Source organism: Protopterus annectens, chromosome 13.part0 (genome assembly GCF_019279795.1).
Source record: "Protopterus annectens isolate FY-2018-M chromosome 13.part0, PAN1.0, whole genome shotgun sequence".
Taxonomy (NCBI): Eukaryota; Metazoa; Chordata; order Ceratodontiformes; family Protopteridae; genus Protopterus; species Protopterus annectens.
Window position 1 is genome coordinate 278906628 of NC_056747.1, and position 19647 is coordinate 278926274.

At 39.4% G+C, this 19647-nt stretch overlaps 1 protein-coding gene across 2 annotated transcripts in view; it reads left to right on the top strand.

Moving 5' to 3' along the window:
- The window catches only part of LOC122787239 (kelch-like ECH-associated protein 1A), a 231614-nt gene extending 212446 nt beyond the window's left edge, over nt 1-19168 (top strand). For both annotated transcript variants that reach the window (XM_044053840.1, XM_044053841.1), the window contains one exon: nt 16398-19168. In XM_044053840.1, coding sequence (XP_043909775.1) covers nt 16398-16564 — 167 coding nt within the window. In that variant the 3' untranslated portion in view covers nt 16565-19168. The remainder of the gene's footprint in view (nt 1-16397) is intronic.
- Nucleotides 19169-19647: the final 479 nt, after the last annotated feature.

Here is a 19647-nt window from a genome sequence, read left to right on the forward strand (position 1 = left end):
TGGAAGGTTGGGTGCCGGGCTGGCAACTCGACACCGTAAAACTCTACAGCCAATCATGAGTGGACAGGTGATGCGCTGTGGTGACCCCTAAACAGGAAAAGCCGAAAGAGGAAGAAGAAGAAGAAGAATGATTTCCTCACCACTGTAGACACGTGATGATCAAAGGCTAGATTACTGTCTATGTGTGTCCCCAAGTCCCTGACTACTGGGTCAACTCTAAGGGGTGTGTTGTCAATATGATAGTTATCAGGGAATGGATGATTTCCCAAAGGATAGTATTATGCATTTCTAGGCATTTAGTTTTAGTCCATGGTTCTGCACCAATTGTTTCTCGGTGTCAGCCCCTCCTGAAGAACATCTGGTTCAGTGTGAGATTCAATGACAGCTCCTAATTTGCAATCAGCTGCAAATTTAGTCAGCCAGAGACCACTGACATTGGCCTTGACTTCTGAGATGTAAATGCCAAAAAGGAGCAGTCCATGGTCCTTTTGAAAGAAAGCCCTATTTCTTGCATGAGACACATCTGTTGAAGGCTGATCTTAAACTGTTATCTGATTCATCTATTCATAAAATAAATGGTTTCTTCTATTTCACCAACTGAATTTCAGAATAGAATGTATGCATTGGCTGGTAGGTATTGACGGTCTTGCATGAATACAGAAACTGATAGAAATCTTAAGTGCTTTATTAGACTACAGTAAAATAAATATAATTATGGCTAAGAAATTTAATTGTTTACAAGATTGAAATTAGTATATTAAGTCAAGCAATAGTCTGCTACTGCTAAAGTATAAAATAATAGACAATAAATTTAAGTTTTATATATTTGCTTGAATTTAAAGAATCGTATTTATTACTTTTTATGCATTATTCATTTGTTCTTGGTTCCAAAAAACTAGGATTGATAGAATATAAATATCTATTGGCATTTGCTAAAAAGTTTATTTTTTAGTAAAATAGCACGTCTGTTTTAGATTACAGTGTTTTTCTTTTCAAACTGGTGTTAAATAATGAAAGGTTACTTGTCTTATACCTACCTACTTCGCATAGTTAAAGGGCTTTAAAGAATATTTTTAAATAAAATAAAATGATTTCTTTTTAATGAAAATATGACAGCAAAAATATAATATTTGAGATTTTAACAGAATTTATTTATATTACAAAATGTCAAGTTGGTGTATGAATAAAATAAAAAGAGTTGAAAAATAGTTATTAGAACTTCAAGAAAAGCTAAATTTAGTGAATGGAAACATTCAGAAAGATGGGAAAATATATCCACACATAGTTAAAAATCTGTGATGCACTTAAAAATAAAATTTAGATCACAGAATGACAGTAACTGTACAAATAATTATATTAAATATGTTTTCATAAATTGGTACACTGGAGTGCAAAACATTCAACGTTTCTATGTAACAAGAACCCAACAGAACCAAGGTGCTCTCCTACAAAAAAAGGAAGCAAATGTGGTGGTCCCCTGCCATTAATAAATTCTACAACAGAAGGAAGAAACTGTTGCAGAAAAAGGTGAAGTCCCAAGACTGGAAAAACTCCCTTATTAGATTCAACAAAAAGTTGAGATCCCTCATCAAAACCTCTAAAGCCAGCTATGAAGGCAGAATTGCAGCAGACGCTTAAAACAACCACAAGGACTTCTATAGTTATATCAAGAATCTCCATGGCAATACCCAGCTTTGCTCTGAGTTACTGCACAATGCTGTCTCTTATACTGATCCAGCAGATCTTGCCAATATATTGGATTACAGATTCAGTGCCATTTTTACCCATCTCTTCCCCACTAAATGACCAATGACAGTACCAGAGGAATGTCAGCCGCCGAGCATTACTGCAGCACAGGTTAAAGCTGCATTGTCCAAGGCCAAGAATACAGCTTCCATGGGACCCGACAGTATCCCTGGATGTGTTCTACATGAACTACAAAGTGAACTGGCACCACGTCTGTGTGCCCTGTTCAATCACAGCCTTACCTCAGGCTTTATCCCTACTGAATAGCGCACTGCTACAGTAATCCCTCTCCATAGAGGGGGAGCGACTACAGACCCTGGGAATTATCACCCCAGTAGCCTGATGAGTCTGATATGTAAGGCTATGGAGCACATCATCATGGACCTAATTAACAAGGATATAGGGAATCTCCAAACTCTAGATCTCACGCAATTTGGTTTTGTGAAAGGTAGATCATGCCTGCTCAACCTGGTTGACTTCTTTGAGTCAGTCGCCAGAGTTGTGGATGAGGGCAAGGCAGTTCATACAGCCTGCCTCTATCTAGCCAAGGCCTTTGATACCATTCCCCACTCAAGAATTATTGATACACTCACCAAACTAGACATCAACCTGTATATCACTAGGTGGGTCACAAATTGGCTCACAGATAGAACCCACAGTGTGAAAGTAGCAGACTCCAGATCAGACTGCCCAACAGTCACGAGCGGAGTCCCACAGAGATCGGTCCTGGATCCTCTCCTGTTTGGCATCTATTTCTCAGACATCCAGGCTAACACAGGGGGACTCTGGCTGACCAAGTTCACTGACGACTGCAAGCTGGGAGGTATTATTAACTCCCCAAGTGATGTAGACATCCTACAGAAAGGCCTCACTGAGACCAATGACTGGTGTCGAAACCATGTTTTTAAGCTTAATGCCAAAAAATGCGTCGTCATTCCCTTTCAGAAAAACTCAGCTCCCACTAATTACCACATCGATGGGAGCCCACTGAACACTGAAGGCATTATAAAAGATCTGGGAGCACATGTTGACAGCAACCTCTCCTTCGACCACCACATTGCCACTGTGGTCAGAAAGTCCTTCTATGTGGCACATCTCATTACAAAGGTTTTGCATCCAGGAAGAAAGAGGTTATCATCTCTCTCTACTCTTCCCTCAGTAGACCAGTCATCGAGTATAATGCCCCATTTGGCATGTACCTCACTAGACACCTGCAACAGCTGGAAAGGCCACAAAAGTACCTCACAAAGAGGATCCTAAGCTTTAAACACATGCCCTACATGGACAGACTCAAAAACCTCCAGCTATTCTCTGTCTCATATCGTCTACTAAGAGGTGATCTCTGCTTGACTTACAAAGCCATGTCTGACCCAGCCCTGTTAGAAATGCAAAATCTAAAAAAATCACAATCCCTCCACATCACATACTCCAGAGACCTCAGATTCATTACCACAATCAACAGAACATGCTGGAGGGACAGGTTCATAACCCTGAGATCGCCCATGCTCTGGAATAGACTTCCCATAAATGTCAAGCAGAGCACCTCACTGGCCCTCTTCAAGAGAAATCTTGATGCGTGGATGGGAAATAGAACGTTCACCGTGAGGATCACTCCAGTGGCTCTACTTGATATAGGCACTGGGAACTAACGTCGGGCGGCACAATGCCAGGGCACTTCTATGGGCTGGGCTTGCAAAGGCTCCAGGGCCATTAGCCTAGTACACACCCATGAACCTGTAAGAAATAATGCAAATAATTAGGAGTAACGATAATACTGTTGATACTGGAACAGGAACATTTTACCTCCCTTTTGAAATAAATATGTTAGGAAAAGATTCAACAATAGGTAAAGAATCTTCTTAGTATTCAAAAAGTGTTTCCAGAGGAGAATGCTAATGATATAAAGAAATGGATCAACAGAAGTGAAGTTGAACAAATCAAAAAAAAATGAAAGCATATTAAAGCTCCATGACTCGATGGCATTATACCTAAATAATAGATGTCAGGTTCCAAAAAGTTATCAGTATTTTGCACAGAATGTTTAATTATATGATTAGAGAGACGTTTCATCATCAGGAAATACTTTACAGCTACATTACCACTGTTATGTGAAACTTGTAGATCCATCTGTTTGATAAAAAGAGACAATAAGTTATTTATGTCCATCCTGGCTAATAGAATTAAAATAGGACAAATTTAAGTCATACATATTTGTGCTGATGTCTTTCATTAATTTTGAATAGACAGACTCCTGTAGCACTGAAAGAATCATAATCCTGTAAATCATGCTGATTGCAAGCAGAAAAATGTAATAGTTTGAATATTTAAAAGTGCTTGATTCACTTACTTAGGCATATATTTTTTAAAGTATTAGCCAAGCTTAATTTCCCATTTAAATGTGTTAAGATTATTACAACAGTAATATTGCAGTTAAGTAATTGATTATAAAATGTTTGAAACAATGGTGGGCATTATCTCCTTTGTCATTGCATTAGCCGCCGAGCTTTTTTTATCCCTGTGCAGTTAGAAACACTAAACTGATAGCATTATTTTAGAAATGATCAAAACAAATTATTCTTTTAACCATACTGATAATTCATTATATACTTTTGGATATTTAATTTACACTGTAATACTTACAAAGCTCGATTGCTAACTAATCAAAAATTTAAAGGAGCTATTATGAATTAATTCAAATATAACCGGAATTATAAATACATACATTGGTTTTACTACACCTTACTTAGACTCCCCTTTGATCCCCTTATTTAGTTAAAATTTAAAAAAAAACTTTTAAAGTCTAACTTTGTGGCCAAAAGACTCCCCCATCTGTGGAATAGACTGCCTCTCCATGTCAAGTAGAGTACCCCTCTAGCCCTCTTTAAGAGGAACCTGGACAGCTGGATGGGAAATAGAAAGTACACCCCTGGGAACCCACCTGTGTCCCTGCTGGACAGGGGAAACGTGCTGGTTTTGAGGGAACATGGGTGGAATTCTTGGCTAGGCTTATAAGCACCTCTGGACCAATAGCCTAGTATCGTGCTATGAATTTTCCAGTTCACCATTTTCTTCAAGTAAATATATATTATATATTTTAACAATGGCTTAGCTTCTAAAATTATACATAACTCCAACTATGAATTTTTCCCTAAGGGAGAATTATATTAGAAAACTATACAAGTTACTGTTAAATACCTTGAGGCACCAAATAAATCCATGTAACACTAAATAGTCATATTAGAAATCAGAAGAATGGAAGTAGTTGTTTCCCAGAATCCGAGTCATAGTCACTGGTTTCAGCTTACAAATTATTTATTGTATTGATTACTGTAATTATTCTGTTTGAAAATGTTTCCTTGTATAAGAACAGCAAGTATAAAATTAAAGATTCACAACTAAAACAAGATTATTTCAGTGTTTAGCTACATTCGAAAATAATGGCATTGTTTTTTGCAGCTGCATTTTTTAATTATCCAAAGCTTGTCTTGTTTCAAGATATTTACATGCAAGTTTGCATTATAGTTCATTACTGACATACTAGAAGGACCAGAAACTGATAATGCAAGTTTAGGTTGCAAAGTCTTTGAGTGCGTGTGCATGTACGTTTCATTTTAACCAAACTCAGAAGCCACGTTTTATTTTCCTCAACTTGCCAGGACATGTCAAACAAAGCCTAAGCATGGATTTTGTGGCTTCATTCTGTTCTTGACTGTAGTCCTTCCACGTTTTATTTTCCTCAACTTGCCAGGACATGTCAAACAAAGCCTAAGCGTGGATTTTGTGGCTTCATTCTGTTCTTGACTGTAGTCCTTCCACGTTTTATTTTCCTCAACTTGCCAGGACATGTCAAACAAAGCCTAAGCGTGGATTTTGTGGCTTCATTCTGTTCTTGACTGTAGTCCTTATAGCCCACTGTATACTTCTTTATTGTGAATTTGGAAATAACCAAGCTGTCTTCACTGTATCCAAATTCACAGTATAAAGTGTACAGTGCCCTATCAGGACTATAACCAGAAAAAGACTAAAACCGTACAGGTCATGCTATACAATTACAGTTGTTGATCATCACTGTGCAGTGTAGCTTAAGTATTCCATTGCCAAATACCACACCAAAGCCATTGTTTAATATTGCCTGTTATCCTTCCCTCCCCCTTTTTTGTACTCATTCAGGTTCTTAGCACTCTAGCTGTCCGTGTGAACAGTTTGCTCAATGGTCATGCATTCAGGGGAGAGTGTGTGTCACTCATACTTTTAATGGGTTGAAGAAGTCGTAGCTTAATTTATTTTGACCTGAAATTTATGTCGACTTGTTGTTGATACAGCTCCAGTTGGCATTAAATAAAATGCATGTCATGTCGATGCTTCTTTTATCATACTTAAAATGCAGTTTTCATGACACTAAATGCCCCTCTAGACTTCTGCCCCCCTGCCCACCCAGCTTTTAGCATCTTCCAGAACCTCTGGCTACAGTAAGCAGATGCTGAGGTATAGCATGTTAGGAATGTAGAGTGCATTGCAGAAACATTAGTAGCTTTTGATAGGAGGATGACTTGGTAAAGCAAACAGATAATCATAAAAAATAGCACTAGAACTTAGTAAATATATCAACTGGAAAGTGATATGATAAGACGCAAGGATGATCATGGCCAAAAGTCATTGGATTATAATAGTGCCACATTTTGTTTGCTACATTAAGGCATTGTGGCCAACTCTTGGGGTCAGTCTGTAAGTAAAATAAATATACTTTGGTCCCTGTTTGCTGTAAAACTGTCACAGATTCCTAGAGGTTCCATGCTCCTTCTGCAAATATCGATATGCATCTATAGGAATGATACTGTAAAACTTTCACATGGACTTTTTGAGATACTAAATCTTGTATCCATGACCAAATGCCACTGTCCTAAAGATGGGTATAGATTCTGCTTCCACCATGTGATCTATTATTTGTTTTCTAGAAATTACAGCAAAACAATGGCTGTAGAAATGTTCCTACTCTTTTAACAGTGTGAATACATAACATGGATTATGACAGTGAAGAGTCAGTTTTACAGCAATTTGTGAGATATTACTTACCCAGTGTAACCAGACATGCAGTACACATGTTGCAGTAACCCAAAGTGCCATCTTATTTTGGGTTATTCTGCAGTGTGGAGCAAGGGATGACATTAATTTCCCGAAGGCACAGATTAACCTGGATCTCCAGGATATGAATTTGTTGTGAGACACACTCAGCTTCATTTCCAACAAGCTGTGGTAGGTCTGCTGTTTGTGTAGCATATTCAGCCCAAGGCCAAGCCCATCAGTCAGTAACCTGTAATTAGATCAGAGGTAATCCAAACTAATATCATCTAGGAATGTAGATTCAAACAACCCTGGGTAACATAGAGAAGAGACAAGTGAACTCTTAAGCCTCTGAATATCACCCTTGGATAGGTTGTAAAAGATGATGTTAGTAATTCTTTAGAACTGTTAAAAGAAACATATGATGACAACTTTACTAGTGTCATTCATAATTCACAGGAGGAGAAATGAGTTTGATGGCCTTTTACACCGAGTTTAATATCCTTCCCACCTGCATAAAACTTGTTTAATATTTTTCTATTCACTTTGGGTGTAGCTGGGAGTAGGAACTGAGTGAGTGAATGCATGTTTATATCACTTTCCTTTCCCTGTGAATCCACGTTTCAGTTTCTTGCACTGTGAATGTCCACTCCCCCACCCACACACTTTTCATCTCTAGCCGTATAAGATGAGAAACCATTTTACAGTAGTCATCTGGCTCCTTGTGGCTACTTTGTTTGATGATTAAGATAATATGGAGCAGAATGAATATAGTGAATAAAAATAACCACTAGCAGGTTATCAGTAAAACTTCCAAAGCTGGGAAGGTATGGTATGCATTACATGGACCCTATTACATATATCCACACTTCTGCATACTGGGAAGAACCAGAACACCAACACCAACCAAGGAAATTGGAAGATATCCACACTGCCGGATAACACAGTAATCTGTATTTATTTATTTAGTGCTTTTATCTGTGTCGACTCGAGGATTTCATCAGAAGTAATAAATCAACGTAGAAGCACTGCCCTTATATACCCATACCATGTCCGCACAATCACTGCTAATTACATTTCAATTTATGCTGTGTAGCTGCTATTTAAAATAAATATGGATTTTACACGTTCTAAAATGTACTCCAAGTTAAACAGTAAATACAAAAATAAAAAATTATAGAAAATTCATTGCACAATAGTATGCTCAATGATTTCCTAAAACTACAAAATCACACACACACAATATGCAAACATCGCATATAACAGTATGCTAAAAGAACAGTTCATGGTCATTGAAATATTTAAGATGTGCTTTCAGTACTCTGTTCAAACACCAATAAAAAAGAAGTTTCAAGCCATTTGTATCTGTGGTACACCGAGTTGTAGCTCTAAAGTCTTGCTGTCCTCATTTTTAGAACAGCTGCAGTTGAAATGTTATCATTCAGGCCGGGAGATTGCCTGCATCCAGGGTTAGCTCCCAATGTATAATTTCTGTCTCCCAGGCCCCAACCCTGGGATCAGTAACCAATTCCTCTTGCACAAAAAAAACTTAAAAGAGCTATTTGCACGCCTTGGTATGTTTCTACACACCATTCATTTCACTTCCCCTACATATGTCATAGACATGTGCTAAATATGTTTTCTCAATGCCCTCTCCATTTTTCCCACGTAAATCGAAGGACATTGTTTACAACATGCTATGTATATTAATCCTCTACTGAGACAATTATGACATTTACTACTAAATAAAATTTTGTTGTGGTGTGTTAATTTTTTTCACCATTTGCAATGTATATATGCATTGCTTACAAGCTCCTGACTTGTAAGTCCCATAGTGGGCACAATCAGGCATTTTCACCTCCTTACTTTTCCTCTCTCAAATTTCCTTTATGTTTTGACACCTTTTGTAAATAAAAATAGGTGGCTGAGAAAAAATTCCAGATGTGAATGGCAACTTAAAAAACATCCCCCAATATTTCAAGACAATCTCTCCTATGCATCTTAAGTCTTGATTGTATCTCAAAATGAAAGCCCTGTCAAACTTTTTGTAGCATTTTCTTCTATAGTGCTACCATTCTACCTTTATCTAAATCAGTTCCTAACAAGGGCAGATACCTAGTACTCCATTCTGTCATGATTTCATCCACAGTTTGTTGCACTAGTTCCAATGGCTAACTGCTTCATAAAAAACAAACCCTCTATCACATTCAGATCTGAAGTCATTATCCAAGGTCATACAGGCTGCCCCAAAAACTGGACTTTTACAATATTTTTCTTTTGATATGTGGGATGTGCTTGTACAATATATTTATGAATTTAAAAAAGTATTCCTTAATTGTCTATCGTGTATGTAAATTATAAAAATATGGTTGCACCTTGAATAGATGCCAGAAATTCAGTCAGTTTCTCCTGAGTGTCAGTCCACAAGTACAAATGTTATCAAGGAAGTGTGTGTATAAATTCCAACATTTCCTATAAGGGGAGTTCAACACAAATAGTTTCTCTCAGATCCAGAGTACTAGATTGTCATATATGGGGCCACAAGCCACCCCTTTTGCCACTCCATTTGTCTGCTTAAAGAACTTCCCTTCAAAATAAAATCTAAAATTAATCTCATGTTGCATGATCCAGAAACTTACAATTTATCAATGCTTCCTCAAACCATTTTAACCCTTGTTTTTTTGCGATAACTGAGAACAAATCTATAATATCAGTGGCTACAAAATTAAGATGTTCTTCGTGTTTCACTGTTGCAGTCATTACATTTGGGTTATCCTGCTGGCAGGTTGCCCTCAGTCGGCCTGAATTCCAAAGTCTTGGGTCCTGCGTTGGTTGCTGTTGCCTCTTCCCTGATGTCAGGTCTTCAGGGGTATGAAAGATGCAGCCGACGCCATTTTATTCAGTCTTTCTTGCCACACGGTGCCCGAAGCAGAAGCAGTTCGCAAGTGCCGGTTGGCCGACTCCTGAGATTTTCGTGTTCGAGTTTCAGATCCGAAGTCTTCATTAAAAGCTAAGTACCTTGTTGGGGAAACTTTTTTCTTGCTCCAGACCGATGTCAGAAAAAGTAATTGTATTTCTTGTGGGAAGAAAATACCTCGTAAGGACTTTCATTCTTACTGTATTCCTTGCCTAGGCCCTGACCACGATGTTGCTAGTTGTCGGTTTTGTACTAGATTTAACCAACGCACTATTAAGTGTCGGTACAATTTTGCATTAAGCTATTTTGGGCGAAGATTTAATTATACAATGTCGTCGGATAGCCATACGACTACCGGAGTTCACAAAAAACACAAAGAAAAAGACAGGCAACCGAGGTCCAAAACCGACGACAAAGCTTCTCCTAAGCAAGTCGCTGATTTGTTGGTTCTCAGTGAGGCGCTTTCACAGCCCCTGATGACTGCTACTTTGGAGTCGCATGCCGCTACCGACTCCCATGTGGAGTCAGCCAGGCCGCTGGAAACTCAAGGTATTGGAGCCTCGGAGACTATTCCCGCAGATGGGTCCGGAGCCGCTGAGCAGGCATCGGCTTCTGAGGGTGTATTCAAACCTAAACAATTATATATTAAACCGACTTCAAACACAAATACTAAAACACCTTTAAAGGCAAAGAAACAAGTTCACCAGCCACAAGGACAGGCCATGAGGGAGCACTTCCACTGGGAGAGCCAAGATTTTTCAGAAATCTAAGAAAAGGCTCAGAGATTTCCTTTTACTTCCTCAACACAGGCCTCTAGCTATTCCACCTGTGTTGGATATTGTAGATGATGTGTTCTCGGAGTCTAGTCTGACCGACTCTCTTTACCTCCAGCTCCTGCTAAGCCGGACAGATACTACAGGGTCCCTGACTCTCATAAATTCCTTTTCAAAAACCTTACTGCAGACCCAGAAACTATTTCTCAGGGTCCAAAAGGGGTCAAGGCTTCTACTGCAAAAAACCCTACACCGTCTGACAGGGATTCTAGGGCACTGGATAGATGGGGAAAAAAGATTTACACATCTGCTGCTTTGGCTATAAGGGCCTTAAATTGCCAGTTTCATATGCTCCGATATCAGCAATATATCATGACACCACTTAAACAGAAAATGATGGCAAATTCTGAATGTGCAGAAAACAAAGAAATGCAGGATTTATTGCATACAGCTGAACAAGTTGGAAAGCATACTTTGCAATGTGGGTTTGATTCTCTGGAGGCCTCCTGCAGGGCCGCTGTTACGGGATCTGTCATTAGGAGGCATGCTTGGTTAAAGGAACAAAATCTGCCTGACCATGTTAAAGCAAAATTATTAGATGCTCCTTTACAACATGATACCTAGTTTGGTTTTAAGGCAGAAGAGGTGTTAAAGAAAATGGAGGACAAAGCTAAATCCACGCAAATGGTCAAGGATTTCTTACAGGTACAGCCACCCAGATTTAGCAGACACTGGCCTACAAAGAATTGGTCCTTTCCAGTCTCAGACAGACCTCAGAGGGGCAGATTCAGATGCCCTAGAGGCAGATCACAGCTGCAAGGATCCTACAGATCTAAGCAGTGGAGTGCTTCTACCTCCAGAGGTGGAGAAGACAAATTACAATCATACAGGAAACAGTCCCAATGACTTCCCCCTTCCTGCACCAAGCACTTATCTTCTGGCAACACCCTTAGGGGGAAAACTAGCACTTTTTTCACAAAATTGGCACATTATAACCCAGGACAAATGGGTTCTAGACATAGTGTCACAAGGCTACAAGTTTCATTTCCATACCCTGCCAAGGGCAAACGGTTGGCCAGACCTGCCAAAAAATCAATGGGCAGAGGCTCAAAAACAAGTTACAGCTCTCATGGACATGAGGGCCATTCAACAAGTGCCACAGCAAGAGCAGGGACAAGGATTCTGTTCTTGGTACCCAGAAAGGACAAAGCATGGAGACCAATACTGGACCTATCTATTCTAAACACTTTCCTGGATATACCAAAATTCAAGATGTTGACCTTACAACAGCTTCTGCCCATGCTGGGCAGCAAAGCTTGGCTCGTGACTTTAGACCTAAAAGAGGCATACCTGCATGTCCCAATCAGACAGTCATGCAGAAGATACCTCAGATTCAAGGCTGGCTCAAAGCATTACCAATTCTCTGCACTGCCCTTTGGCTTATCTAATGCACCCAGGGTCTTCACAAAGTGCCTGGCACCAGTAATTGCTTACTGAAGACAAAGAGGAATACAAATATATCCTTACTTGGACGACTGCCTCATACAAGCAGAGAACAAGGACATTCTACTACAGCATCTGACGTTTGTGATAAGATTTTTAACATGCCTAGGGTACGCAGTCAACAAAAAGAAATCAAAACTAGTACTCTCACAAGAGATAATATTCCTGGGTGCAAGCTTAAATACAACTGCCCAGATGGCTTATCTCACTCCAGACAAACAAAGGCAACTGACTACCTATTTCAAGGAAATGGCAACAAAGGCCCAATTATCTGCAGGAAAAATTCTGCAGGCTTTGGGCTTCATGGCATCCTGCATCTTACTAATTCCATATGCAAGACTGCATATGAGGAAAATTCAGTGGTACCTAAAAAGTGTCTGGACACAGCATTGCCACAGTCTGGAAACAATGATTACTCTAATTCCCTGCCTGCAACAGGAGTTTCGATGGTGGACAAAGGCTTGTCACCAAAACAAGGGACAGCCATTCTCACTACCCCCAGCCAGGCAGAGCCTAACAACAGATGCTTCAGATTATGCCTGGGGGGCACACATGACAGGAAGAGGCATTCAGGGCACCTGGTCCACAAACCAAAAGCATCTACATATCAATCAAAAGGAGATGCTAGCTGTTCAAAATGCCCTGACAGCCTTCAAGGACCTACTTCATCCGGGACAACTCCTGATAAAGACAGACAACACCATGGTCATGTGGTACATAAACAAGCAGGGGGGCACTCATTCTTATCCCCTGTGCAGACAAGCCATGGCTTTATGGGACAGAGCATTGACTTACCAAGTTCTTCTGCAGGCACAATTCCTGCTAGGAAAGGAAAACACTCTGGCAGACGAACTAAGCAGAAACCTCATGGATCCCCACGAGTGGCACTTGGATCCACAAGTCTTCAGCATGATAACAAAGAAATGGGGATGCCCGGACATAGATCTGTTTGCCTCCCCTCAAAACAATTGACTAAAAAGATTCTGCACAAGGACTTGTCACAGACAAGCTTGGAGAGTGGACGCCTTATCTTTCAACTGGACAAACCTATCAGTGTATGCCTTTCCTCCACTGCCTTTCCTCCCCAAGGTACTCCTAAAGGTCCGGCAAGAGAAACAAAAAATGATTCTGATTGCCCCAGACTGGCCACACCAGTACTGGTATCCGATCTTAAGGAACTTGTCCCAGTGCCCATCCTTGACCTTACCTCAAATACCTCATCTACTGTCCCAGCAAAACAATCAGATTCTGCACAGCCAACTCAGGACCCTAAACCTGACAGCATGGCGGATAATGTAGCCATACAAATCATACCTCTCAGTAAAACTGTGATGGATGTCATTTTAGAAGCCAGAAGGCCTAGTACTAGAAAATCCTATGCTGGGAAATGGAAGAGATTTTGCGCTTGGAACCAAGCTCAAGGAACTGATACAGCTGTCCCAAATATTCCTCAGATTTTGCAATACTTAACTGAGATGCTGGACAAAGGCCTATCTTTTTCATCAATTAAAATCCATGCCTCTGCCATTTCTGCTCATTACAGTACAGAGCCACCACTCTTTTCTCATCCTTTATTAAGGCAGTACCTCAGAGGAGCCAACAACTTAAGGCCTCCAAGGAGAATGCCAATACCTGCATGGGACCTCAATTATGTCTTGGAAAAACTCACCTTACCTCCTTTTGAGCCAGCTGCTACTGCAGATATAAAGTTCTCATCTTGGAAAACAGCTCTGCTCCTAGCAATAACTTCTGCAAGACAAGTTTGAGCTACAGGCTCTCATGGCTGTGGAACCCTTTATCATTTTTTATCCAGACAGGGTCTCTCTGAGAACAAACCCTATTTTTATGCCTTAGGTGGTATCCAGTGTAGCCCTTAACCAAACAATTCATTTGCCAACTTTTTATCCAAATCCACAGAACAAGGGGGAGAAAATTCTGCATTCTTTGGACGTACACAGACAACTTAGATTCTCCTTGGACAAAACTAAAGTTTTCAGAAAGACAGAACAATTACTAGTGGCATATGCCACAGCATCACAAGGAAAGGCTATCTCCAAGAAGACTATTTCAAAGTGGATAGGTCACTGCATTCGTTTCTGCTACTCACAGCATGGCAAACCAGTGCCTAAGGGCATTAGGCCACATTCAACCAGAGCTGCAGCCTTTCTCAGGGGAGTACCAACCAAAGACATTTTAGAGGCTGCTACTTGGAGTTCAGTGCATACCTTTACAAAACATTATAATCTGCCTCTTTACTCTAAATCCAGGGCAGGCTTTGCCACTGCAGTTCTGCAGGGCCTCATAGCCGCTCCTAATGCTGTTTAGCTCCAGCCACCCAACCATAGCTTTGGGACTCAACCCAAATGTAATGACTGCTACAGTGAAACACGAAGAACATAGTACAGTTGTGTACACTTACCATAAATGTAAAATGTGGATGTTCGAGTGTATTCACTGTTGCAGTCCAGGTTACCCACTCGCCATCCCCCTTATTTTTTCTGGCACTTATCTTTACTTCTCTAATCTATACAACCTAGGTGATGTATTTGCTTATAGATGAAGATAAAGCTTATTTTGGTGCATCTATGTTTTATTTACATATTTTAGCCTGCCCTTTTGGGGGCACCTGACATCTGGGGCAAGAAAAACTGAATAAAATGGCATCGGCTGCATCTTTCATACCCCTGAAGACCTGACGTCAGGGAAGAGGCAACAACAACTGACGCAGGACCCAAGACTTTGGAATTCAGGCCGACTGAGGGCAACCTGCCAGCAGGATAACCCAAATGTAATGACTGCAACAGTGAATACACTCGAACATCTACATTTATGGTAAGTGTACACAACTGTACTTTCTCTCTGTAAAATTACACTGTAATCCCCTTCAAAAAGTCCCATTAATCTTTTAATATATGATGTTGAATGTTAACAAAAGATTTCAGCAACAAACAGAGCTAAAGACATGTCCTTGAATCATTAGCTGCCACAGTTGTGCACAGGGAAGGGATTGTTCACATTTTATGGACTTCTGGAATACCAGAAAGGACCAGAGTAATGGCCTTTTCCACATTTAAAAAAAATCATATATTTTGTATCGGTATGGCCTTGTGTTAAATGGTCTTTCAAAGTTGTTGTGTCTTTTGGCTTTTCCCGGTTAGGGGTCACCATAGAGGAACTCCAGTCTGCTAATGATTGGCAGTAGATTTTTACGTGCCGAGTTGCCAACCCTGACGCACAACCTTCAACGAAGGTACGCCCATTCACACATGTCTCCACACAGAAGACGCTCTAGCTGAGAATCGAATAGGACGTCTTACTGTGAGGCGACAACGCTACCGCAGCACCACCACCGTAGTCTAAATGGTCTTTCAAAGTATAGTCAGTATTTTGCTGTGCTATATCAATTTCACTTTTGGATACTGGAGTATATTTATCAATCCTGTAAAGAATTTCCATCATTTTTCCAGAATAGTCAACTGCATATATTACTACCAGTCCTCCACTTTATCTGGTTTCATCATTCTGATGATCTTGCTATCTACTCATTTTTTAAGGACTTTCTTTCCTCATGATCTAAATTATAATATCTGCAGTGTCTTGATTTTTTGTAAGACCATGTCCTTTTCAACCAAGGACTCAAAACTTTGGAGAATGAAATGCACTGGGGGATTAAGGTTTTTTTTTCTCCCTACAAATACTCAATTCTTTCTGTATCTTATGGTCTTTAAACAACACACTGAAATTAATTTCTGCTAAAATACTTTTAAATCTATCACTGTGTCACTAATACCCAACAGTCATGTTGGTATAACTGTAAAACCCTTTTAAATAGTTTAAGATGACATTTTTCATTGTGTTAACCACTGTAATTAAATATCTTAAACATTGTTCTGTGAACGTATAACTTCATTTATCAAAATCTCATATATTTATTTTTAACACATGTTTACCAGGAAAGTCTGACTTGGAATGAAGCCAACTTTCAGAGGAGGCCTGGGAAGAAACACTCCAGACACATGTCTTTGTAACATAACTCATATTCTAAGTCATCTTGATGTTCTATTGTCTCTACCATTTGGAAGTGCAGTATCCTATCCCAAGTACTCATTAGTTTCCTAGAAGCACGGTCTGTCTTATGTTATTATCCCACCAGCCCCAATATTGGTGAAATTATACCTGGTGCTTAGAAGTATTGCTTTAGCCTTCTCCTTTCTCTATTTTAAATAGCAAATGTAAGCATTTCCAAAGAAAGCGAAAACTGTTAAGTAAAAGTACTGGAGATACAAGCACTGATGAAAATGTGAAATATAGCAATATCAGAATGCATTATAAAGTGAAACTTTTTTCCCAGTTTAACTTGAGAAAAACAGTAATTTAAGACTTTTTTTTTTAAACAGGTGGTTTCAACCAAGATGGATTTTTGTCCACTGTCGAATGCTATAACCCAGAAACCAATGAATGGAGGAGCGTGACAGAAATGCTGTCGGCACGAAGTGGAATGGGTGTGGCAGTGACAATGGAGCCATGTATAAGGACGACTGAGGAGAATGACAATCACTGTTAGGAAACAAATCCAAAAACCCAGCAAGCATGTGTGTTCATTGTTTACACAGAGTATCTATCCACAGACAGATTAAGTATCTGGATTGGTTAGACTGAAGTAAGAAAGTATTAAAAAGACCTGGCACTCTAAAAAGGTCTTAAAATGCCGGCATGTCAAGGGATGTCCTTTTCCTCTGGTTAAAACCCATTAATCTGCACATATGGGACTTTGACATGACAAACTTTTTTTTCTGAGTATATGATGCTGCTTAATGTGAATTTAGACAAAGGAAGAAAAGGCTGAACACCACATAACAAACCATGTTTAGCAAGATCACCACAGGAATCAGTTCTTGTCATCATATGTCCTTTCAGCAGAAAAAAGTATATCAGTGGGCAGGGTACCATAAGGGCACAATTAATATAGGATAGTTATGTCAAATCTGCCATCTGTTCTCAGAAGAAGATAGCTGTTTAAAATGGCTGCAGGGATGAACCCTTGTTTTACTCTTTAGCATATGGAATGTGAGTGTTCTAACTTCATGACAGTCGTAGCCTGTAAAGTCATTAAGTAATTATATACCATACGATGCCAAAGTATATTGATACCTTTAAAGTATTTTTCAAGCACATCTTGAGGTATTAACTGGTTTAGTAGATTGCCTTCAACATTTAATAAATGTGAGTAAATGTCATAAGATCTCACCTTACTGGATGAGTTTAATTTCAGCAGGCTGGCTCTGGCTTGAGGCTCTTTAGTCGGTCTCGTCTGGTTAAATATTAAGAGATTCCCCTAGCCTGCACTGTATGACCAGCAGTATTTGAGTGTTTGCACATTTGATAGGATCTATGGGTCTGTAACCACTGATCTTTTATTATGTGAAACAAAGATCTTTGCCTTCTGCAAGTTGTGAGGAGTTAAGGCTCCTTGCTTGCAAAATCTTGTAGGTAATCAAAAGCATCCCTCCCAATGAAAAATAGCCTAGCTAAATGACCTGAAAACTCAATTGCTAGTTCTGTTTGCTTAGAAGGTATCTCCTGAATGGTGGTTGGAGGGAGGGGTCATCTCATCACGAAAACAATTTGTTGAACATGATTTGGTGAAGCTACCTTTTTAACCAAAGTTAATTTTTGAGCAGCTGCAGGAAATCTGTAAGAGAACCAATATTTTTCCACTTGTGGGGGTGTTAGCAATACATGCTAATGAATTCAACACTATTTATTAATCTACTGGCAAGGAAGACAGCCATCTTCATTCAGTAAAGATGTCTGTAGCTGTACTACTGCTATATCAGCCCTAGGAGCTGTTGCTTAGAAAGCAGTACTTTTCAAATTACAAACAGTTCCCACAGTCCCTATACATAAATATTTTATGTCTTAACCACTATCTCCCACCACAGGCTGTTAGTGACATCTCACTGCTTAGTACCTCAAAAACACGTATGTTTTTCTCAGATAATACTAGGTTTTCAGGAAGTGCCCACAAAATGCAACTTTCCCTTCATGAGACCAGGAAAAAAAGTTCTTGAAAGTATCAGTGTACATAACTAAGAGTATTTCCAGCCCCCCCCCCCCCCAATAAAATTTGACTCAAAATATTTTGCATGTTTGTCATTCTATTTCTTACCTGTCACTTTAACTAGTTGTACTCATCGAGTACTGTGATATCTGTGGCTCCCCATAGCACTCTACACATTCTTAATGTTCTGGTACATTCATACAGGTTATTTAAATAGTAATGTCTGGATAGTGTTCTTCTCAAAGGACTAAAAACGTAAGCATCATATGCTATTTATTGAACTTGTCGTATGAAATGGTTCTACTGAATCAGTATGAAAACTTACTGCTGACCAGACCCACTTTACAAAGCATGCCATAATTGTGACCATATAACGTTGAATTTGGCAGCCATATTATTACAACACTATCCAAGCAGAAAGTTGCTCTCACGTATAACATGGCATCTTATTATTAAAATGGTGTATGACTTTAGGCATGGCCATTTCCTTTTTGCAGTTTGCAAACAAACTTATAAGGAACACAGCCAAATGTGATAAAAGAAATGTCAATGAAATGTTGCAAATACTACAAAATGTACTGTTTAAGAAAACTGACTTTCTTATTTTAAGAGTCATTCTTACTGTTTTGCAAGGCAACAGTGCTGCACAGATGGGGACTTTTTATATACAGCTACGGTTTTCATATCAGTCAATATTTGCAGTTGTCATAACTTGTGCTGCACTTTTTGAATGGTGTCATGCAGGGACAGTTTCTTATATATAAAGCAGTTCCCTCCTGAATATGTAATACACAGTTTCAATGCATGATCTTAGATTTAGAGACTGGCCTCATGGCTACCTCATCTTACTGTTACCACACATTTAAAGTTTGTATTGTACACCTTATAAAAGTCTTAATACTTACATGCTGCACATTTTGTGGTGCTGTGTTACTCTGCAAAAGGGAGTGTGAGGAAACAGAACTTATTTTTTTCTGTAAGCACCCTTGCAAAGATTTATCACATTGAAAACTCATTGGTATTTAATTACCTTTAGAGAATGAAACACAATTTTAGCTATGCTTTTCTTTTAATTAAAACATGGTTCATTGCTGGTTATCCTAGTTATCAAGGAAAACATGTAATTGTTTTATGAGGCATTCTGACTTAACCACTGCAAGGTCTCCTTGCAGTTTGTTGGACTGCTGATAACTGTTTGAATGAAGGTGTTCCAAGGCATTGCAAATATCTTTTTATTCATTATTAGTGTGCTGGACAGGGCAGCAGGAGAATACGGTATAGGTTTATGACATAACGGTACTTCTTTTTTCTGTGAGAAAAGGAATGCAGTAATTATGGAATACAGAAACAGGGGACACGAGCTCAATTAGAAACTGGATCCAGGTGTTTTGAAATGCCACTTGAATTAGTAAGATGTTCTTCGTGTTTCACTGTTGCAGTCATCACATTTGGGTTGTCTGCCTGCAGGTAGCCCTCAGCTGGCCTGAATACCAGAGTCTTGGATTCCTGCGTCGGATGCTGTCTCTTCTTCCATGACGTCAGGTCGTCAGGGGAATAAAACATGCAGCAGACGCCATTACATCAGT